Raw genomic sequence first — 24482 nt, forward strand, 5'->3', positions numbered from 1 at the left:
CCAAAACACCAACCAAAAAAAAAAAGTGAACTCCAATCTAAAACTTAAAACCCCCCAACTTTTAAAGATTTTCAGACGGATTTGCTACTACTGAACACATCCTGAACAAGTGTGTTCATTGCATGCTCAAACATAGTTTGATGAGTTCTAAAACCCACCCAGCTCAGTATTTTGCATCATATTTAACAACCATTTCCTACAGCTTTACTGATGCACAAGCAAAATGCTCGAAAACGCAGGATAATTTGTAATTTGAACAGTAAAATAATAAAAATTGTTTTTTATTTTATATATTTTATATATTTTAATATATTTAATATATTTTAATATATTTAATATATTTTTATATATTATGAATTTATTAATAATAAAAACAGCTCTTTACAGAGTGATCTGTCACTGAAGGAACTTCCCCACCACCCTCGTGCTGCTGTTCCGCACCAACTCRCAGGAATTATTCCCATTTCTTGGCACAAGAGAAGAACCCCCCGAGGCTCATTTAAAACACCCCCCCTCTCCAAAATGAGGAATTAATAAAATCCTGTATTTTGCCGAACCACATGAAGTTTTCTGACGTGGTGTCTGGTGCTGATTACATCAATCCCAGCTCCCGGGCTTGTCATGTGATGACAGCCGAGCACTCGTGAATTTATTTCTCTTAAAAAGCCTGAATGAGACGAATGCCAAGGAAACCAAACCGAATGGCCCACTCTGATCCCATAAAAGCAGCAGGAATTCTTGCTGGGATTGCTTCGTTTTTTAATAGGTACAAGCAGGGCAGGTACCCCATTCCCACAGATTTCAGGTCAGAGTTTAAACTCAATTGCCAATTTTCCTTTCTGAGGTACTCTATAAGGTGTCATTTATTAATAATCTATTAATAAATATATTTAAATATAATTAATATTATTTAATATTTATTTTTAAAATTTTTTTTTCCACTACTGCCTTGGCATTTGAAACGTTCCAAACAGACAGTGATAAGGAAAAACAGGATTTGATTTTGCAGGTTTGGGGCAAATTTCACCAGCAGTACTTTTGATTTGTGCACTGTCAAACCCAAGAGTTCTGCTGATTCYAAGAATATTCCACATGGATTGCCTAAATGCATTTAAAAGGTGATGCCATGGTTGTTTTCTGCTGGCAGAGAGAACATTTTTAGCCACGGCTCGTCAGGGGAGCCAAACTCCATGTCCCGCTCAGCTGGGAATCCTAAACATCACCCAATCCCTGGGTTAAACTATTTTCACCACCTTGTCATGCTGATCAATTCTAACTCCAGTAAATTCTGGGGAAAGAAAAATTTAGAGCCAAACAAGGTTTGAACACCATTATTCCTGAGGAAAAACACTCCCTGCTGGGGTTTGAGGGGGTTTGAGGACATGGCATCAAAGCAGCTTCCGGGGACCAGGAATTCCCAAACCCACCTGGCACAAAACGCYACCTTTTCCAGAGAATTCCTGTTTTTCCTGCATGCAAAGCATGTGGGCTGATCGTTTCTATTTGCTCAAGGAGGAGGAAAAGCTCAGCAGCCAGGCTTGCCCCATAAATTTACATCCCTTCCCCACTCAGCCACTCCAGAGCTGCACAGGGGATTTAAGGATTCCTCTAAATCAGTAAAATATTCCCAAACCAAAATAAAATTCCAAATCAAGTCCATTAAAACAGTATAAAACCCAGATTTTACCTTTACATCTATGAGTGTTATGATAAAAACACAGCTCTGTTTGTAATAAAAATTTGTAAATTTGTAATAAAAAAAAGAATAAAAGCAGTCCCAGCCACCCCTCCCATCCCAGCAGTGCCCAACACCATGAGATCCTTCCATCTTAACCCGCTTCCAGAGCAGGATAATTCCCTGCTGCATCCCATAATCCACAGATGGTGTTAACAGCTCCTCTCCATGGAGAACATCCTCCAYGGAAAATGAACCCAGATGGATGAACTTCCACCTCCATCGTGAATCCCTCTCCTTCTCAGGATCTGCAGCTTGGGATGAGGGAAAAGGGATCTGGAGACAGGAATGTTTTCTGTTCTCCACCATGTCTGTTCCATAGGGACATTCAGGAGGTTTGTCCCAATTCCTGACCCAGATCTTCTTTCCCACACCACAAAACAGCAGCTTCCTGTCCTGTGCAYAGGGAGATGGGACAGAGAATRGAATCCTGGGATGGTTTGGGTTGGAAAAACCTCAAAGCYCATCCAGTGCCACCCCAGCCATGGGCAGGGACACCTTCCACAGTCCCAGGTTGCTCCAAGCCCTGTCCAACCYGGCCTTGGACACTTCCAGGGATCCAGAGGCAGCCACAGCCTCTCTGACAATCTGTGCCCCTGTTCCAACCTCTCTGCTTTTTTCACACTCTCCATCGTTGTCTCCTTTCCCATTTTCCTTCCCCTCAGCTCCTTCAGCTTTTCCCCACTTACCTCCCCCATGTCCAGTGTGGTGCCACCGCAGTTCCAGAGCACAGGAACACCCAGACCCTGCCACCTCCCCAGCTCTGAGGAGTGGAAAAGCTCACCCACAGCTTCCAAAATCACTGAAAACTTGCTGGGAAACCACAATACACCAACCAAATTAAAGCTATAAACACTTAGGATGGGAAAACGCCCCTTTTTTTCCCCCTGGAATGTGGGGATCCACTTCCCCACCCCGCTGGGAAACATCACTGGCAAGAGACAGTGAATCCATCAAAATGAGATCYAGGATTAGTCTGGTGCATCATTAAATTCAGAACATCATTAACTTAAAAGTGTGGGGGTAAGGAAACCTCTTGGACAGCTGGTTTTGGTCCCTGCCAAGCCCTTGGCACTGCAGAGCCGTGGTGGGGGGAGGAAATCAGCTGGAATGGGAATAAATGAAACCAGCCTGGCTCCTGGATTCACTTTCTTGTGGTCACAGAGCTCTAAAAACCGGGATTCMGTGCTCTGTAATTACAACATCCACATTTAAACGGGAGGAGCGGGGATAACATTAAAAATAAAGGATGGGGAGGGGGAGTTTTGCTCCTCAGGACTGGGGAAGGTGCCTGGGCAGGGCTGGGCCAAGCAGGGGGTGAGGAAAGGGATGTCCCATCCTGGGCATCCCCTTGGCTCATCCCAAAACTCTTTCTAAAGACCACATTGTGCTCCCTGGCAAGGCAGGGACCCAGGCCTGGCAGGAGAACAAATCTGAATTACTCAACTGAGCCCCAGCTCTCACCAACTCCTCTGTCCATGCTCATTCCCAAAGCTCAGAATKATCCCAAACCCTGGCTCAGGTGACTGCACAGTCTGCCAGGCTCCAGCGGGGAAGGCTTTGGGAAAATCCTGCTGGCCAAAAGCAGGTGCTGAGGAGGCAGCTCAGGAATCCTGCTCTGAGCTGCTCCTGAAAGGCCACTGAGTCCAATGAGAGTCCAAGGAAAGGGGAAAATGGGAACAGGCAGCAAGGAGGTGACCCTGGGCTGGAAYAAACCCAAACAGCAGCAGCACAATGGGACACAGAGCCTGATGGAAAACCACAGGATTGGGATCAGCCTGGACAAGTTCAGGACCAAGAATGAGTGGGAACGGTGTCCTGACCACTGCTGTGATCCTACCTGGACCAGCAGAAAACTCTGCAGGTAAAACCCCAGGAAAAGAGGATGTCAGTAAATACTGAACTGAAAAAGGAATCCTTTAATTGCATTAATTAATCTCTCTAGGGTCAGCTCCTGGGATTCCCCACTCGCATTGACCTCACCCAGGAACCTCATCCTGGCCARGTGTGCAGGGTGAATCCAGCCATGGATCCCCTCCTTCTGCCCATCCACTGGGAATTCCATGCATCCCTTCCTGCCCATCCATTCAGAATTCCACGGATCTCCTCCTCCTGTCCATCCATTCAGAATTCCATGGATCCCCTCCTCCTGCCCATCCACTCAGAATTCCATGGATCCCCTCCTCCTGCCCATCCACTCAGAATTCCATGAATCCCCTCCTTATGTCCATCTACTCAGAATTCCATTGGTCCCCTCCTCCTGACCCTTCATTCAGAATTCTAGGGGAGCCCCTCCCAAGCACTGCTCCTACCCCAACAAACCCTTCCCCATAAATCACTCCAGGATTCACTTCTGCCACCAGCCACGATTCAGTTTGAATCTCCCAACCCCAAAAAAGATTCCCAGCAGAGCTCCAAGGCCGTGCTGTCCCATGGAATGAATCCTGGCTTTCATTCCCATGTCATCCCCAGCGCTCAGGGCTGCTCGCAGCCTTCTTTGAAACCGATCCCTTCCCTCTCTCCTGGGCGGGGAGGAAGCGCCAAAAAGCGGCTTCCTGGGCAGGAAGGATGACCCCCTGAGATCCTGCAACTCTGAGTTCACGTTTCCAGGGATAAKCTTTCCTGGCTGGGGAGAGAGGGAGGGCATCTCGGAGCAGAAGGGATGTGAGGCTTCGAGCCATGATAACAAAGAGATTCCTGAGCTCCCGTGCCAAGGCAGATGAAGGAGCGAGATATCCCAACTTTTCTTTTGTTGTTGTTGTTGTCATTGGGGTATTTTGGAGAGCTGGGAAAAGAAAAGGAGTTCTGTGCAAAAGACTGATTTGCAAAGCCCTAAAAACCTCCCATTCAGCACATCACCGAGGAGATGTTGGTTAATGAGCTTYATCTAAAAATCTTCAAATCCTTCTTTTTTAACACACAAAACTGCACACCACACTCGGGCACAACACACATTTCTGCTTCCACTCCCAGCTTCCATGGAAAGCTGGTCTCAGTTGGGAATTACAGTCCCTCAGCAGAAGGTTGAATCGTCTCCAGGGTGATAAGGCAGGATGAAGATGGATGGCCAAGGTCACCCAGCCAAGCACAACTGGCACCTCCATTCCTGCCAGAGCAACAATCCCACAGAACTCCCCACGTGTCCCCATCAAACCCACCACACCCATTCCCTCCCTGCACAGATCCTGAGCTTTCAGTATCTGGAAAAGTCTTCCTGAATTACCCACACTACTTAAAACCCTGCAGAGCTCCACAACCCACTGACCCCTCCTGCAGCTGCTGGGGGGATTCCAAGGGGGATTCTCTCATCTCCTGCTCAGGACAGGGCTCTGTCCACAGGAAGCACCAAGAAATCCTTCAATATGAAAGTCTCAAGCTGTTCTCTCCCAGCAGTTGAAGATGGAAAACCACCAGGGATTTGGGGGYCCAAACACTGAGCCATCTCCTCCCCTCTCTGCTGCAGCACCAGCAGTTTTTTAAGCTTCAAAGGACACACAAGCTCTGTTTCATATTCCTTGCAGGTAAAAAAGGTTCTGCTTGGTGTTATTTGATCCGAAATACCTGCAGCACCCTTTTCCAGGAGGGAAGAACACACTGGAAAGAGCCCTGCAGCCACCTCGTGCTATAATTTAATTTATTGGCTTGTTGAACCTATTCCCCTGAGCTCCTGTAACTCAACCAGAATCTGACTCATGAAAGAAAATAAAGGCAACAGGATTTAAAATCCCACAAWTCCAGCTTTTTTCTTTTTAAATTTGTGCTTTCTAACAATGGGCAAMGAGCTTTGGGAAATGACCCAACACAATCACCCAGGGAAAGGAAGGGTTTGCTAGTTGGAAATGCCGGGGGCAGGGAGAAAACATCAGGAGAAGGAACGAGAGATCAGTGGCAGAGCAACTGAAAAGTTTGTTTCTGTAAGAAAATGTAACAGCTCTCTGGAGGCACCTTACTGGGGATAAAAGCAAATTTATTCCAGAATTACCAAGGCACTTTAGAAGTGACTCTGGTACGAAAATGGTTTCATTTCTGCTGGGAGCCTCTGCCACAGAGCCTGTCCTGCCCCAGGACAACACCCATCCCACAAACAGCAATCCTACACAAACCAGGAATGACAAATCCTACACAAACCATAGGGAATGACACCACTGATGGAGGCTTCACAGGGTCACCTGCCACAAGGATTTTCATTAAACCWGGGGCAGCTTTTCCCATATCCTGGTTTAAATGCTGATAATCCATTACAGGAATATTCAGGATGGAAAAAGTGGGGAGAAAGAAATGGCTTTGCCTGTTGGAGCTGTTCTCCAGACTGAAGCTGGACAAGCTGGGTTTGAAGGCTGCAAAATGGATGTTGGAGTGTGAGGAATTCCCACAAAAATCCTTTCAAATATCTTTAAACAGCTTCTACTCTACTCAAAGTGACTACTATMATTTTACTCCTATTTTACTACTGCAAAAATGACAGAAATAATCAAGGTCAAAATGAACACAATGATTCAGCCCTTTACCCAACGGGTCAGGCATTAAATATTAAATATTCCTTTGCCCTGGCAGATTTTGAGATTCTTGACAGTCTCCTACTTCAAAAGGAAAAAGTTCAAAGTGGCAGCTGGGGAAAAAAAGAAAAAAAAAATCCAGTATTTGGAGGCAGACACGCTGAGCTCCTGATGGAAGTGTGACACCATCACATGACCATCACTTGACCCCWAACACATCCAGGTTTAGCCTGAGCAGACCCACAGCTCTTTTGGGAAACATTTTGGGACCCAGAATGACAAAAACTACAAAATCTGGAGGTGGAAAGCACTGGGAATCTTGATCCCGCATTTCCCAGGCACCAAAATAAATTAATTTTTCTCTGCAAGGTCACCCGGCTTTGAGAGCATCTTACTTCAGACTGCTCAGAGTCCAGGACAATAAAATCAGTGGCACCAAACTGGGCCTAGTTCTGGGGATTTTAGGTTGCCAAAGTACTCCTTACCCTGCAAACCCCATTACAAGGATCTCACAGGAGCCTTTTCCTCAGGGTTTTAAGACTCTCCAAGCCCTCAGCTGCTCCCTGGCTCATGGAGTATTCCCAAACCCATGGAACTTGCTAAATCCAGCCCCAAATTCCCACCTGGCTGCTTTCCAACCTGCAATAAGAACCTCAAAAATCCATCTCCAACTTTTACTGCACTGCACCGCTCGGGATAAAAACCCCTTTAGTGTCAGACCCCAAAGCCAAACCCTAAGCCCAGCTGCCAGGAGAGTCCTGCCCTTCAAAGAACACCCTGAGCTCCTCTGAGSTCCCCTGGCTGAGCCCAGGCCAGCTGGGCAGCAGTTGAAAGAGCGGCTCCTGCAGCAGCGCCCGGGCTCTGGGGACGGCAGCCCAAAGCAAACAGGGACATTTGAAATTCAAATCRGCCCAAAAGGCGATAAAAGGAATAAATTGTCCCTCGCTGGCCTGAAGAAGAGAGCTCTGTCCTTGCTTATCCTGCTGGATCTGCCTGGAGCTGCCTTCRCAGGGTTTTGGGGATGGGAGTGAACAGGGACAGCAAGATTGGGGAATAATTCAAAATGATGGSGCCACAGGAGGAGTTTGCTTTTCATTTCAGACCCCTCTCTGCTGGGCTGCCCCATCCCTCCAGYCAGGAATGCCTGGCATTGCCTTTCCCTGCTTTGGGAGATCTGTGCTCTTCTGCAGGTGCTTTGGAGAAACAGCAGAACTCATCAAAACCTCCTGATCTGCCCCAAAATGAGAGCAAGACAAATAACAGAGCACCCAATCCCACCCACAAAGCACAGGGGACCAAACAGCCTCTCCAAGAATTATTTTGGGAAAACCTCAGGAGTCCTGCAGGGCTGTCAGAGAAGACACCTGGAAAAGCAGGAGCGCCAGCTTCAGGGGGAGGATTTTTTAGCTATTGGGATTTTTTTTTCTTCCCCCTCCAAACAGAAACACAAAAAGGAAGAAGGATCACATCCAGATTTTGCTGCTACAGAGAACAGGCTCCTGTATCCCTGGCAACCAGAGCAGAGGATGCTTGAATTCCTGCCCTCTAACATAAAAAACATCCAGAAAATAGACAAGCAGGTCTGGAATGATCTGGAAACAGGCAATGGAAAAGTTATTTTTCCAACTCTGTGGCTGGGTTTCAGAGTTTTAAGTTCAAGCTGAGTTAAGAGCTCAGAGAATGGAGCTTTTCAGAGGCTGCTCTCCTTCACCCACTGACATTCCAGCTGGAGTGGGATGGCAAGGAATGGGACAGCACATGCAAATCCTTTATTACAGCCCCTGAGCCCATCCGTGGAAAAGGTGCCCTGCTGTGTATTTTAGAGCCAGATTTAGGGAGAAAATCCCCGGGCACCTATTGGTGGCAGAACCTTTTCCCTCCCCAAAGGTCCCACATCACCTCAGCTGCAGGAATCAATGATATTTTGGGTTTTAAGGRCACATCCTCTTTCAAGCAATATATCTGGGGCCTTCACCAGAGTGGGAAAAACCAAAACCCTTCATTTTTGCACCACAGCAAGGTGATTCACAGAGCTGGGGCTTCTCCTTTTCTCCCCCACAAGCTTTCTGTGCTAAAATACAGAATGGCAGCTCTCTTCTGGGCAGGGCTGAAAACAGATAAACCATCCTAAATGTAATTATTGAGGGAATTTCCTTGCAACAGCCATGAGGGAAAGCTCTGCCCAGCTGGGAGAACCAGCATGGAACATTTTGGAATGACCTCAGTAGGAAGGGAGCTACAAAGAGCATCAAACCCAGCTCCTGCAGCGATTTTCAGAACACAGCAGGGAAACCAGGGAGGATATTTTGGGTAAGGCAGAGGTGGGACATGTCCATGTCTCCATTTCTGCTGTCCCTATATCACATTCCCACATGGAGAACCTGCTGAGGAGCCAGATTCCTGCTTATCCCACTGAATCCTACTGGAGATGCCTTCCCAGCTGGCTCAGCAGAGAATTTTGGGGATGGGGAAAACAGGAAAATGGAATAAACAGACCAGGAAAACCACTGTGTGCCCCAAACACCCTGAGGGAAAGCTCTGCCCAGCTGGAATAACCAGCATGGAACATTCTAGAATTACCTCAGTGGGAAAGGAGCCACAAAGAGCATCAAACCCAGCTCCTGCAGTGATTTTCAGAGCACAGCAGACAGGTGGATATCCCAGGTAAGACATGTCCATGTCCCCATTCCTGCCAAGTGCTGCCCCTATATCACATTCCTGCATGGAGATCCTGCTGAGGAGCCAGATTCCTGCTTATCTCACTGGATCATATCGGAGCTGCCTTCCCAGGCTGGCTCAGCAGAGAATTTTGGGAACGAAAAATAGGATTGGGAGAACAGACGGGGAGTGAGAAAACAAACGGGGAGCGGGAGAACGACTACATGCCCCAACCAGCCCGCGGGAAAGGGAAAAGCCGAGCAGAGGTGCTGRGAACTCACCAGATCTGTCCAACGTTGACCAGGGAGAGGTAGAGCAGCCACAGCAGGGCCATGAGSACCATGTTGGCACAGCCGGTCACCAGCACGAACCCTGCCCCTGCCAGCCCCGCCAGCGCCAGCCCGTCCAGGACACTGTCCATGTCTGACCAGTCCAGGAACCAGAGCACGGTGGGGGCATAGCTCAGGGCGTCCAGGCCAATCGTGCCCTTGAAGTACCTCTGGATGTCCTGCAGGTAGAGCTTGCAGGGGAGCAGCCCCTTGGTGCCGATCAGCTGCTTGTTCTGGTGCAGAGCCACCAGGAAGGCCACGGCTGCGGGAGAGCGAGGAGAGGGAAAAGCTGAGTTAGGAATGGCTCTAAGGGAGGAGGGATCTGCTTTGAACCCAGAGTTGTATGGTTCATTCTTGGAAGGGATTCATTCCCAAATCCCCATCTCCAGCAGAGCTCAAGCAGAAGGTTTCCTGCCCTGATGATCTTGAAGGTCCCTTCCAACCCAGACCATCCCAGGATTCCATGATTCTGCGGTTTCCATGAACCACGAGGCAGAAGGCAAAGGAATTCCACAAGTACCATCTCTCCCTTCCCAACAGGAAAAAAAAAATCCCATTTCTCCCTTCCCATTCTGAGAGAATTCCCTCCTCCCCAGCTGGAAGGGATGTGCCACCTGCTCCAGGCAAATCTCACTCCTGGGAAAAACTCCCTGGAATGGAGAGACCTGAGCCAGAGGAGGAGGCTCAGCCCTGCTCYGTCAGGGCCAGAGTGACCCCAGTAACTCCCATTTTCTGTTCATCCCCTGAAGCTCCCCCACAGCACTGCAGAGGGGAGGGAAAGCAGAGCACTCATCTCCAGAATTTCACACAGAATTCCCCTTTTACAGCAGAGAAGGGACACCAAGAAACCTCGGGTCCCACAGAGGTTCCAGATGCCCATGGAAGCATCCAGAGGAGCACCCACACCCCTGGGYCAGGTTATTCCATAACATYCYCCACCTTCCCAGRGAACAATTYCTTCCCAATATCCCATCCATCCCTRCCCTCKGGCAGTRGGAWGCCATTCCCTGTGTCCTGTCCCTCCATCCCYTGTCCCTCCCCAGCTCTCCTGGAGCCCCTTTAGGCCCTGCMAGGGGCTCTGAGCTCTCCCTGGAGTGAACATCTCCCTTCYCCAGGTGAACAYTCCCAGCTCTCCCAGCCTGGCTCCAGAGGATCTCCAGCTCTGGAATTGCTCCAGCAGTTCCCCCCTGTGCCGAGCCCCCAGAGCTGCCCAAAGCACACCCAGCTCTTCAGGCAGACCATGTTCCACAGTTCACCCAGCCACCCAAGCCAGCAGCTCTGACCCTCAGGATCCTCCCCCACCCTGGAAGGGTCAAAAATCCAAAGTTTTCACATTTTCCCATCCCCTAAATCGCTCCTTTTCCCTGTCTCCCAGTTATGGTGTCTCTGCTCCTGCCCTGCACAACCTTAGATCAGCCAGCTGCTTTTTGGAACAGCCCATCAGCAATTTAATTACAGATCCCAGACCCAGCGTTTGATGCCCCGCAGAGAAAGCTGGGCAGTTTTTAGGCATTATCTCATATTTTAGGCATCTCCTGCAGTCACCAATTTGCAGTTTGTAACTCCAGCAATCTCCACGTCTCAGGGGGAACAAAAAAAAAATTATGAAGGCCAACATTTCCTGATTAGGCTGCATCCACTAATTTCCCCATCCCTCAAACATTATCCCAGCAGCGGCCACGTCACGGGCAGCGAMGGCAGAGCTCTCGCAAAAGAAAATTTGTTTCCCCCAAGCCTCCCTGGTTAATGATCAAATCTGGGTCCTTCCTTATCTCATCCCCAGCATTCTGCAAACAACAACCCTGGTGTCTCGCGCTGGGGGAGACTCCCTGTGAAATCAGACCCCAAATTCCCRTTTCTTTGAAGTCTGGAGCAGCAGCCCAGAGTCTGCAGCCCCAGGGAATCCGGCTGSAAGTCCCATTCCCCAGACAAAGGTCTCCAGTGGGTTCCACTTAATCCACTTAACACTTGCCCGGCTCTCTGTGCACAGCCATGGATTTTATTCTCATTTAAAAACCACTAAAATGCATCATCCAGCTCCCAGCAGAGGTCACTGGGAGGGTTCTCTTTGATTCCAGAAGATCCCAAACCCCAGGGACGACACAATAAAGTTGGGAGTTAATTGGCTGTGTCTCTTCCCATCCATCTTTCATACAAAGTGAGTGATTTTATGAATAAAAGACATTTTAATTCGATTATTTTACTCCATTATGGACAGGGAGAGACAGAAGAAAAGCTCCAGCGCTACAGGATCAGCTCTGGAGCACAAACTAAGTGCTTTCTATTTTATTTCTATTTTTCTACCAATGCTCAGCCCAGCACAACTGCATCATCAGACAGCCTGACATGAAACCAGCAGAAATAGAATTCTTCTGAGCTTCAGACAGTTTAATATCTTCACTTTTGGCTTTAAAAACAACACAACCAAAGGCCAGCTCTGCCTTAAAACTCCCTGGCTGGAGTTCYCGTGATTAGCACTGCAATTTGCTGCACAGTTTTCCAAAAGTGCTAATCAAATTCACCTCTAAAYGCTCCAGAATTACTGCCCCAACCCATAACTGCTGAGCAGGTTTTTGCCTAAAAAAAGGCTAAATTAGACCCCTGCACCGTGAGCAGGACAAACAGGGAAAGGGTAAATTAGGAAAAACAAACGGCAGCAATTCCAGCAAAGTACACATTGCAGGGACAGAGCCCTGCACAGCCTCTCCGAGCCTGGGAGCTGCAAACACCGCCTGGAATTCCAAGAAATGMACATTTTAGGATGGCCCAGCTCAGCCTCCAGAGGGGTTTTCTCCCAGCACATCCATTTCCTGCTGCTGGGATTTCACAACTAAACCCCAGCAGCAGCTGCAGCCCCGATTTGGGGAGAATCCACCTCCCCCAAAGCAAACCCTACCATTCCACCCCTGCTGCGATCCATCCCCTCCCAGCTGATGCTCACACACCTGCAGCATTCCCAGAGCTCCATCCCGGATCAGCTCCCTCTCCTGGACGCTCCCCATGCTGAGTCTGGATGACCCTGGGCTCCTTCTCCACCCATCTCCAACAGCTCCTGGAGCACCGCTGAAGGGCTCAGCGTCCCTCAGACACCTCCTGAAGCACCTCTGAAGGGCTCAGCATCCCCTCAGGCATCTCCTGGAGCACCTTTGAAGGGCTCAGCATCCCCTCAGACACCTCCTGGAGCACCTCTGAAGGGCTCAGTGTCCCTCAGACAACTCCTAAAGCATCTCTGAAGAGCTCAGCATCCCTCAGGCAGCTCCTGGAGCACCTCTAAAGGGCTCAGTGTCCTCTCAGGCAGCTCCCACTTCTATCCAAGCACCAATCCCAGCTCTCCCATCTCCAAGAGATTTCCCCTTCAGGCAGCAGCTCCTGTGGTGCTAGATATGGGTAGGAGCTGAAAGTAAAGAGAAAGTCTGCAGAGGATTTCAGGAACACAGGAGATGCCCAGATCCAGGGAGGGAAAAGGGGAAGTTATTTATCAGCTTGTCTTTGCTTCCTCTCTCTGAGCCTCTGGAGAAAGTGGAACCCTGAATTTTATGTAACAGACCCTGCTCCCTTCTCCAGGAACCTTCCCTTTGACCTTGGCTTGGGCAGGGAGGGTAAAAAGTCCCTTTTCCCCMAAAGCCTTTGGTTCTTCCTCTTCCTTAACCCCTGTTGTGGAACCTCTCTTCCCATGGCCTCGTGTCTGGGGATTTTCCACCTTCCACTCCCTTCAGCTCAAACCAGTTGCTTCCACCCTGATCACCACCATCACTTCTCCTTGGTCCTGGAGCCTTTTCCTGGGAGCCTGCATTGCTCTAAGTCCCCAGCCCTGGCACAAACCCCACCACCCCGGTGCCACTGCACCCTTTCAGGGACACTCCCAGGATGTGGCAGCGCTCAGCCMAGCCCAGTGCCCTCTGTCCCACCCRGATTTGCCRTTYCTGCCCGCTCAGGTGCAGGAGGGGAGCAGCTCCAGCGCTGCCTCCCCCGGCAGAGCTCTGACAGCTCCCATGGGAGCGCCGCTCTCCCGCTGCCAGCCCAGCTTTACATAACCCATGCAAATCAGCAGCGCTGCTAAGAGACCTTCCCCGCTTATCCTCACCTCAGAAGGTGCCTCAYGGTATTTTTCCATCAATTCCCCCCCTCTCCACCTTCTCCTTCCACTCCCAGCCTCCTCTCTGCCCCCAAACCAGAGCGTTCCCTGTTCAATCCCACGCGGTACCAACCATCACCACCCGAGCGTCCCCATCCCAAAGGATTCAGTTCATCCCTATTTCCGTCACCTCAGCTCCTGTCCCCCGGTCCAGGCTCAGCCTGGCACAGCAGGAGAATGACAGAATCCCATTCTTCATGCTCACATTTAAAGCTGTTAAATCCTAACCTTTCTGGTCATATGGCTTTTTCTCTCTTCCCCTCCAATTAAAAGAAATCTTAACTTTTCCTGAAGAACCGAACCGAGAGCGCAGAGCTTTGCCTGAAAACTCAACTGCATTTTGCACACACACACARAAACCCTGCCTGGAGCAGTTTATCGAGTGCCCCTTTGACCCAGCAAGGCATTTGAACAGGCCCTGAGCTGGATGCTGCAGGCTGAGGTTGCACTGCTGCAAAGAAGAAAGAGCAGAATATTCCTGGAATTCTCTTTATTACCAGAGCAATGAATCAAATAAGTTTTCAATTGATAAATTCCCCTGCGAAGTTTTGCAACAACACTGGAGCACTGAGCGAAGGGTGAAGCCAAGCACCCACAGAAAACACACAACAAAGCCCTCTGAACACCTTTTTTTGTTTTCTCGCCTTTCACAGCCCAGCTGAAGATTTTGGGGTGGTTTTGAAGTGCTTATCTCCCCACGGCCTCCTTGTTTGGAAAGGTGTGGAAAYAGCAAAAGCTTCCCTTTGGGTCTGGGGCTGTTCAAAACCACCCCAGTCTGCAGCTGGAGGATGCCCTGGGAAGATCCCTCTGCTCCACAGMAGCTCTGGGCAAGGAGCAGAGAGGGAGATGGATAACAGGAGAGGAGAAGGGAATCTTTATCCCATTCCAGGAGGATGCAGCTGCTCTGAGCACCCAGTGCTGACACGCTGCTGGTGCTGCCCAGCCTCGCTAATGAGCCCTGAGCTCGTTAAATAAAAATAAATAAAACCTTTCAGGGGAGAAGAAGTGMCTGAATAYGCTCTCTAATCCTRACTGGGCAGGCTGAAAGCTACCAGRAGCATTTAATAAAACCGAGGGMAGGGAAAGCAGGGGAGATGGCAGAGAAAGAGAGGAGGAAGGACACCGGGGAGAGCCAGGAACCTACAGGAAGCCAAACCCCCCGAGAGGGCTTTAGATTTCAGATTTAGGAAGAAGGAGCACAAACCTCCCGTAGCTCTGGCTCTGGGGAAAGCAAATACTGTTAAACAATACATRAGGAGAAGGAAGAGAAACTGCATTTCAATAATAGCTTTTATTTCAAAGCTCTCCACAGAGCCTGGCTGGGACTGGGGAGGGTGGGATTTAATTACTCTCATTCCTACAGCTGGAACCAGATTATAGGAATCACCCAAAAAAAGGGCACTTCAAAATGATTCAAAAGGAAGGTGAAGGGAGCAAATAATACACATTTGTTGTCAAGAGCTTTGGGACCAGCCACTCACCTGGAAGAGCACTTCCAACAAGACCTCGGAGTATTTCTGAACTGCCAAAACCCCAACCCCTGTCACCAGGACAAAACACACGGTGCCAGACCAGGGTGGAAAAGCTGCAAARCTCAAAYTGGCATTTGTCCACCCCTCTGCCCTGCTCAGGTGAGACCCCACCTGCAGAGCTGCCCCAACTCCCGGGCTCCAGAACACAAAGGAGATGCTGGAAAGAGTCCAGGACGAGCAGAGGGATGGAGCAGCTCTGCTGGGAAGAAAGGCTGAGAGAACTGGGATTGCTCAGCCTGGAGAGGAGAAGCTTTGGGGTGACCTCACTGTGACCTTCCAGGAGCCATCAGGAAACATGGAGAGACTATTTATAGGGATGGAGAAGCTTTGGGGTGACCTCACTGTGSCCTTCCAGGACCTGAAGGAGCAATCAGGAAACACGGAGAGACCTTTAATAGGGATGGAGCACCAGGACAAAGAACAAACTTCACYGAGCCCTTCCAGCTGGATCCACTTTCCCTCCCATCCCACTCCCAACAGCAGCAGGTGGGTTTGGTCTCCRAGCTCCCCAAAGCCTCAGATCCTCTCCCACCTCCCCTCTCCAACCTGCCTCTCACACAGCAGCTGCTTTGCCAGGGACTTCCCAGGCTCCGGCTGCTGCTGGAAAACCCCTTCAGAAGAACAAAAATAAARAGAAGGGGAGAGTTGTTATGAGCARAGGGGGTGGGGGAGAAGGGAGGCCACACAGAGGGACAGGTCCCACCTGCCCTGCCCTGCCCTGCCTGTCCTCCTTCCAAAAGGGAAGATCCCCAGGGAAAGCACCTCCCTGACCTGCACCAGGCCATGAACACCTCCTTAGGAATGGGGTGGGGAGCAGAAAGGAGGTGACAGACCCCCAGACCTCACCTTGTGATCAGTGTGAACCCCAAATCCATCCCATCCTCAGGGTCCTCAGCTCTCCCACCCCTCCCTTTCCACCCTCAGCTCCCYAAACAGCTACAACCACCAGGGACCGAGCATTTTCCCCACACTAAACCCTAAAAGGGTTTGCTGCCGAGCCCAGCAGGAAGGAAAGGGTTACACGTAAAAGGGTGAAACGCAAGAAGGGGGAACAACATCCCACGACTGAGGAATGTCAAACTGTCASGGCGGCATCAACCGTCTCCTCAGCGAGGCTGAGGCTCGGCGCGCGCGGGATCGCCGCGGCTGGGAGGGAAATCAGCTGTCACAGGAAACACTTCCATCTCCAGAAAAAAGCCTGGAAGAGCAGCTTGGCACACAGGCAYGGAATTGTTTTCTGCTGTTTGTAAACCCAGGCTCTCCGCAGAGATCAAAAGGCAAACCCACCTTCCCTCTGGAGCATCCCACCCCAGGGCTGTGTCAGAGGGAACCCACCCGCTCACAGCCTCTGCAGTTCACACACTCCAGGGAGCTGCCACCCCAAAAAATGCTTGGCTTGGAACGTGTGGGGCACCTCTGCTACCCTGGCAGCCTCAGCCCTGCTCCCAGGAGGAATGGGAGCTGTCTCAAAGCAGGCCCAGGCTCCTGGCTTTGGGTCAGCTGGCTTGGACTCACCCCAAACCAGCAGAATTCCTGGGACCTGAGTGCAGCCAAGCACGAGCTGGACAAGAAGCAGGTGAACTCCTCATCTCCTGCAGTTCTCCCCTTCCCAGGGACACAAATATCCTCCTCCTGCCCTGCTCCTTCCAGCTCCAGCATCCAAAACCCTCCTTCCGACACCTCACTCTCCCAAACTTTTCCTCACTCTGCCCTACAGAAGCACTTTGGGGTCTCCTCCCTCTTTCTCTGGTGCTCTCACACATCTCTCCTACTTGAAAAAAATCCCACGCAGAATTTCCCCTCTTTTTTACTACCCCACAGATACTCACCAACCTACAACCTCCACCTCATCCTCCAGCCCTGGCCCTCCCAGCGTCCTTTTCCCCTGCGGCCCAACAGCTTAAATCACTTCCACCTGTAACTCACCTGCCCCCAATCACATCCTCGTTCCCCACCTCATTGTCCCGGGTATATCCCACTCACCCCAAGCTCCCACATCTTCAATTTCTACCAATTCCCACTCCTCCAGCCACCCCCTGCTCCCCTCCCACACCCCCTTTGCTCCCAGATGTGGCACATTTATCACCCCAAATCCACCGTCAGCGAGCAGCGGCCTCCACCGCAGGCACAGCAGAGAACACTCATCAGTTTTCCATAAGGAAACTGCAAACTGAGCCCCGGGAAACTCAGCAGCCTGGATTTACACACGGGGGAATATCAGAATCGCTTTCATTTTGACGGAAAGAGTCATAACCTCGCATTTCACTGAGCGCTGAAACCAAACCAGAACCAGAGCACGTGTCAAAGCCATACGAAACTACAACTCCTGCGTGGTTTTGATGCAAAATAATCCAAGCAGGCTGGCAGGCTACAAATTCTAACGATTCTGTGGACAAATCTGGGGCAAGTTTGGAATTTGTACYGTAGTGTGTTACTTGTCAGTTTGGGTTTCGCTGTCAATATTTTTAAGTGGAGCACCAGCGGGCTCTGAGCTCAGCTCTCCGTGCCAAAGCGAGAGGCAAGCGAGCACGGCAGAGACTGGAAGCCGCTTTTCCTGTGGGATATTTTAAGGTCATGTCGACTCCAGGTCCTGATTGCTGGTGGTGCTGGCAGCCAGGGATGTCACCTCTCCCTCCAGCGCTGCTGCAGGAGATACAGAGTTCCTCTCCTGTGCTGCGAGCTCACAACTTTTGAAGGAAAAGGATGAGCAGCTCCAAGCAGCTCTGCTAAGAGKTACCAGCCTGGAGGTGTGAGCAAACCTCTGCTTATCCAACATCCCCAACGCCACCCAGGCATCAGCAGCAGCATCCCTAATCCACCAGGAAAGTGCAAGTGGAAAGTGCAAGTGGGAAACAGCAGAATCATGGAATATGCTGAGCTGGAGGGGACTCACAAGGATCGCATAATCATGGAATATCCTGAACTGGGAGGGCCCCACAGGAATCACAGACTCCAGCTCCTGTTCCTGTACAGAACATCCCCAAGGATCGTGCAGCGTGCCTGGGAGCTGTGTCCGAACGCTCCTGGAGCTCTGGCAGCCTCGGCAATGTGTCCATTCCCTGGGGAGCCTGATCAGCACCCTCCGGGGGAAGAGCTTCCCCCTGATCTCCCACCGAACCCTCCCTGGCATAGCTCCAGCCGCTCCCTGGCCGCTGTCCCCGGTCACCCACGGGGGGACATCGCGGGGACATCGCGGGGACACGGCGGGGCGCAGGGGGCCGGGCACTCACAGTACAGGAAGGCAATGGAGCGCAGCAGCACGATGCGGGTCAGCCAGAAGGTGCCCGGGGGGAGCAGCAAAGCCGCGGCACCGAGCCCCGGCCCGGGGGAACCGGGGGATGCAGCGGGGGATGGATCGGGAGCTGCTCCCGGGGCTCGGTCCCGGCCCGGCCGGCGCTGGCGCGGCCCCGCCATGGGCGCCGCCATGTCGGGCACAGCGAGCATGTGCGGCCTGGCGGGGCGGGCCGTGAGGGGACACGGGGCAGAAACGGGGAGAAACGGGGGGAAAAAAAAGGGAGAACCGGGAAAAACGGGGAGAGAACGGGGAAAGGGTCGGCGGACCGGCGCCGGCATGGCGGCACAAGCGAGCATGTGCGGCCCGGCGGGGCGGGCCGTGAGGGGACGCGGGGGAGAAACAGGAAAAAAGGGGAGAAACGGGGAAAAAACGGGCAGAAGTTGGAAAAAAAACCCAAAAAACGGGGAGAAACCGGGAGAATCCTCTGCCAGCCGGGGAGAAAGTGCAAAGTTTAATGAGGAAAAAGAAAAGAAAGGCAATAAGCGGCCGGCACGGAGGTGGTGCGGGATGAGGAGCGTCTCTGAGGCTGCGGGAGCCGGGGCTGGCTGGAGGAGGGATCCGGGATCCCATTAATCCATGGAAATATCTGCAAAGTGTCAGAAATTATGCCAGGCTCTGTTCGGTGGTGCTTTGGACAGGATGATGTGTGATATCTTATCCAAATCGCAGAATATTCTGGTTTGGAAGGGAGCCCTGAGGGTGATGGAGTCCTCATACAGGGATTGATTCCTCAACCTTGGCATTACCAGCACCACGCTCGCACCAGCTGAGCTCAGGGCAAGTGAGCTCAACAAATTCCACTTCAATTTAAGGAAAAACTTCTTTCCGTGGAGGTGGTAGGGCCCGGGGAGTGTGTGGAATCTCCCTCTCTGGAGATATCCCAAACCCTCCTGGATGTGTTTCTGCATCACTGATCCTGCCTGGTGATCCTGCCTGGGCAGGGGATCATTTCAAGTTAAATTCCTCAGGTTTTCCTTATGGAATCACAGAATGGGTTGGTTTGGGTTGGATTGGGTTGGGAGAGACCTTAAAGCTCATCCAGTTCCACCCCCAGGGACACTTTCCACTGTCCCATGTTGCTCCAAGCCTCGTCCAACCTGGCCTTGGACACTCCCAGGATCCAGGGACAGCCACAGCTTCTCTGGGAATTGGTGCCAGATCCTCCCCACCCTCACAGGGAAGAATTTCCTCCAAAAATCYCGTCTAAATGCACTGCTTGTGATGCTGCAGTGATTTTTACTTCATATAATTTACAAGCATCAAACACTTGGCAGTGTGGAGTGCATAAATAGTATTTTTGAGCAAAACTGCTTTAATAAAGTGTCCTCATCAGCCATTGATAAGCATAAACATACACTGAGTATCCCCTTAGTAAACACCTCTGTGCTGGTTGCTGAGAAAGTATCTGCTGTCAGGTGTAACATTATTCAACCCTTCACAGCCTCTAAACCAGTCCCTTCTAAATGCCCCTTTTGTTTTTCCGGTTTCCCATCACTGCTGCTCGCATTGTTCTCCTTAAAAAAAAAAAAATTCCCACATAATGGTGCATTGTATAGGGAAGGAAAAATCAGCTGTTTGTTAAAGGCCGCTGGAATACTGMAGTTCTGCTCTCCCTGTAGGATCAGCTACGAGGTTTGGCAACAAAAATTTAAATAGATGGGAGCTAATGCTTTCCTTTGTGGGGTCTTTTACAGCAAATTCCACGTTAAATGGGGATGTCTGTAAAATAAACTGGATAAATGAGGAAATTATTGAGGGAAAAGCAGAGGGTTTAGGCTGAAGGTTTAGTGAAAAGGAAWAATTGGAGATGGGAAGGGAGTGCTGAGCTGGGTTGGTTTTCATTGCCGAGGGACGCTTCGAGATCTGCTGGATGCACGGGTTGAGGTGGTGACACTGAGCTGGGGACATCGTGTGTCAGGAGCACATTTCAGCAGGACAAACTGCAAATTTTAAGCTTGAAAGAGCAGAAATATGTTACTGAAAAAGACTCAACTCACATAAGAGGCAGTGGAAGCCTTTCCTAGCTTTCTGGGAAGATGATTCAAGCTAGAAAGGTAAACATGATAAACTGGTTGATTGGGACATCAAATTATGTCTTTTTTGTCCCAAATGTGACTCGGGGATCTTCATGTGTCCCTCCCAACCCAGACTATTCTGTGATTCTGTGAATCCCTTTGTGGGGCCCATCACCAGCGCTGGGTTTTCTCTCCACTTACCCTTTTATCGTTAACTTTTATTTTCGCGTGGAGACTTCACAAGCAAAACGTCAGGAAAGAGAACAGCACAAACCCCGAGCACAGAACTCAGACACGATATTTACCAGTGAGGTTTGGAGCCTTTCAAGCCACCAGGGGAAGACAATTCATGAATGCCAGGCAGGCAAGGGCATCATTGATGCTCATCTTCATTCAACAAACCGCCCAGCGCCACGTCCCCTATTTTGCTGTGTTCCAAACAGCTGCAAAAGCGCCAGGGGAACAAGCCTTCACTGTCACAGCACCCAGCAGCTGTCCCCAGCAGCACCTCAACCCCGCYGGCCCTGGCACCCTAAATTACTCTGTGTTCATTCAGGGCTGGCCTTTCGCCCCTCTGGCTGCCAGGAATTGGGTTGAAAGGGAGCAGGGAAAGGGAATGTGYGGCAAAATCGGGAGATTGGGAGGCGGCGTTACCATGTGGGGCTCCTCTGAAGAACACACACATTCAGTTATGGATAATGCAGGCACACACCGAGCACTCAGCTGCGTTTGCTGAAGGAGAGATCGGGATCTCACAAAGAATTCAGGAGCTTCCTTCTATTAGTCAATTTTTTTCCCCACGGTAATAGTTTTTCCATTGAAAACCCTGATCTTTCCCCATGGAAATCTGCTCCCTAATTCCAGGGTTAGCAGGATTAAGGCTAGGAAGGATTTTTAGGGGAAGAATTACTTTTCTCATGTATTTGTGCAGCATAACGAGGAGATGCTGATACAGGAGAGGGGATCCTTAAGTGGTACCATAGGATATGCAATTAATAATCCCAATAATAATTATTCCCAGTAATCTCCATTATTTTGGAAAGCTGCCATCCAGCCTGTGCTGTGCARGAGGAAAGAAGAGACCCTTTGCCAGCATCTCACCTCACAGTTAATGTGTAATTCGTACATGRGTTTATCTGATCAGGGCTTAGTTTTAATTCCCCTATCAGGCTCTTTCTATTTGCTGAATTCCCACACACAATCTTGGGAGGCCAAAGAAGGCCAGTTTTGGATAAATGAGGACTTTCCCCCTTGTTCAGATGAAAGATGGAGCCCACCTTTGGGAGGAAAACRGTCTGTGTGTGTATCCCAGGGCACRTCTGTGGTKTCTGGAGATTCCACATGCTCTCATCCTCTGAAAATGCCTTCCCTGGCTGCCCCTGGAAAGGAGATTTTTCCTTGCTGGCACGAGCAGGGCTCTGCCTGCTCTGAAGCCAATGAACACGCACTGCTATCCCACGAGGAATGGGTATGGAACAGAGGAACCAGGATGGGAGGTCAGGCTGCCTCCATCCCACAGGGGTGCTGAGCATTCCCGAGTGAGGATGTGMTGGAGCCAGGCACACAGGCCTTGTATTTACTGCCCAATTCCCAGAAACACTGGTTGAGCTGGCCAGGAACTTTATTGGAGGCCACGTCAGAAAATGAAGCAATATTCCAAATATCAACCTCTGCTGTGCCCACTCCATCACGAACAGCTGGATCTGTTCCACCAAATCCCCTCTAAACCTTTCCTACCTGCGTGCACTCCTGAAGGCTCCACTGGGCAACAGGAACCTCGGTTCTTCCCTGCTGGATCTGCACCCTTTTCCTGGGAATGCTGATGTCAGGGCCCGCCCTGCAGCAGCCTGGGTCGGGACAGAGCTGTGGCAGGCCAGGATGACACATCCTGTGGGATCCTGCCCTGCAGCTCCGGCCTTTGCCCATCCCTGGGCAAACATCCCTGATCCTTTGTCATACAAAACTCGAGCACGAGACMCCGCAGGACAAACGGCCCCACTTGAACCCACTTGTTCCCTCCACATTATCTCATTCCATTTCATGGATGAGTGAACTTCTCRGGAAACCGGAGCTGCTGAGCTTTTCCAGGTGTTCCAGCTCCCTCCTGTCCCTGCGTGCTCGGTGTGGGAGGCCAGGGAATGCCGCTCCATCCGCTGAGAACTGACACAGAAACACGGAATGGTTCGTGCGGGATCACAAAGCCGGACGTGCAGCCGGACACGTTCCCTGCTCTGCTTCCAGGCATGGCCTCTTCCCTGTGCCCATCTCTGGGATAAAGGGAAACAACTGCCCAAAGTCTCCTTCCTCCTTCTACCTGTGCTAGACAAAGAGGAATTCAAGCCTGTGGGCTGGGAAATGCAACTCCCTGCCTCAGGCACGGCTGGGGAACCCTGGAAGGCAGCAGYAAGGAGGGGAGAAAACCAACGTCTCTAATTCCTGCTGTCCTTGGGGGCTTCTTTTGCAGGAATCTTGGGAGTTGAAGACAGGGAGCAGAAAAAAGGGGTTCTTGTTTCGATTCCTACCTCCAAAACTCCGAGCATCCCACAAATCCCTTCCCGGCCTCAGTCACGCACTGAGGTTGGGATCTTCCGAGGAAGGTGCTCCGCAGGAGAGGCTGGATTGGGAAAGGTGGACTAAAAATAGTGATTATTGCTTGGATTCTAGCCATGGCTAAAAGAGATGAAACACTGCAATTCTGTGAGTCAAGGTAAATTACCCAATGAGATGGGATTTATAGGAATATACATTAATTATATGTCACAGGAGAGGGAAAAAAGATTTTCCCAAGTGTCCAACAGCATTGCAAAGTCACCAATCCACAGCCCAGGGAAACATAAGCTCATCCCCAATCTCATTAAGTTTTAGAAGAAAATTTCAATTATTCCTCATTAGCAAACTCAACAGATTTAGTTCGCCTTGAGCCTTAAAATACTTTTTTTTTTTTTTATAGACGCTTTGGAAATTGTATTTCAAATAACTTTGTCAGGAAGTAACTCTGTGAACAGCTGAAAGCTGGAAAAATTCAGGACTTTTTTTTTTAAATAAAATTAAATCCTTCTTCGCAATTTGAGAGAAATGAATTTTCACATAGAAGGCAGACGGATGTTCAGGCGCATTTAAACACATTTAAATTCAAAGCATACGGTTTATTTATTGCAAATCATAGTAATTAAACAAAAACCCACCACGTTCCTGGTACTTTTTAAACGTTGGAATGCTTGAAGCCCAATTTCTATTTTTTCCCCTGTCAATCTTATATGCGACCCTCTATTTTTCCGAGGGGAAGCAGTGGATAAAACTGGAATTTGGGCAGTTGCTTTTACTTTTTTCTCCCCCAGTCGCAATTAGAAGGCTGAATTCCACGGATAATTAAAATCAAATGCTCCAAATAAATTCTGCAAAAGGAGGGTTCACTTGGAGAGGGGWAACTTAAGCTGAATGGAGATATTTTGGGGATCACCCTCCCTTTTTTTCCCGATCCAAAAGCTCACCCCGAGCTGCCGCATCCTCCTCCGACCGGGAGCTCCCGAGCGCTTCCCGGTGCTTGGGACTGAGCCCGCTGCGGGAAAGCTGCGGGGAGAAAGAAGAGGAGAGTCGGGCGAGGGGACACGGAGGCTCTCGTATCGCCTTTTTCCAGCAATTCCCCGCTTTCCCTGTTATTCTGTTGGAGAGAGCGGGGGCGAGGCGATGCGCCCGGGGCTGCGGGAGCGCACGGCGGCCCGGGGGCACCGGGGATCGGCTGCGGGGGACCCAAGGGGAGCATCGCCTCCCCCTGCCATGCACCGATCGCCTCAAAAAAACCTCAAAAAAGGGGCTTTCAAATAAGCGGGGGTCCCACGGCACCGCTCCGCCGCCCCGGAGCCGCCGCCGCCGCTCCGCGCCTCTTCCCCGCGGCATCCCCGTTCCGCGGCGCTTGGAACAGGCTCCCGCGGCTCCATCCCGCACCCGCTRCCCGGTTCCCCGCTAGAAAACCGGCATCCCGTCTGCACACTGGAGTATAAAACACATCCCCACCGTCGGGGGGTCCCCGCCCGTACCGCGCGGCGGTGAAGCCCCCGGACGATTTGCAGCGGGAAAAGCGCAGAGGAGCCGAAAGAGGCAGCAGAAACAGGGAGCCGGAGCAGCGGCGGGTGGCGTCCAGCCGGGCCCGGGCGGGCAGCGGGACCCCTCGCCGGTAGCGGGACCCTCGGCCGGACCCCTCGCCGGTAGCGGGACCCTCGGCCGGACCCCTCGCCGGTAGCGGGACCCTCGGCCGGACCCCTCGCCGGTGGCGGGACCCTCGGCCGG

The 24482-nt window shown here is 50.9% G+C and overlaps 1 protein-coding gene across 1 annotated transcript; it reads right to left on the reverse strand.

Annotated features, from left to right (window-relative positions):
- Positions 1-9166: 9166 nt before the first annotated feature.
- Positions 9167-18345, reverse strand: LOC130576534 (lipase maturation factor 1-like). Its single transcript, XM_057371283.1, has 2 exons — positions 18116-18345; positions 9167-9480 (listed from the first exon to the last, which is right to left on the reverse strand). Exons 1-2 carry the CDS (start codon positions 18327-18329, stop codon positions 9167-9169), a joined length of 528 nt encoding a protein of 175 aa, XP_057227266.1. The 5' UTR covers positions 18330-18345.
- Between the last annotated feature and the right edge of the window lie 6137 nt (positions 18346-24482).

This window comes from Malurus melanocephalus, unplaced genomic scaffold (genome assembly GCF_030028575.1).
Source record: "Malurus melanocephalus ecotype Western Australia unplaced genomic scaffold, MMel_1.1 scaffold_143, whole genome shotgun sequence".
In the NCBI taxonomy this organism is placed as follows: domain Eukaryota; kingdom Metazoa; phylum Chordata; class Aves; order Passeriformes; family Maluridae; genus Malurus; species Malurus melanocephalus.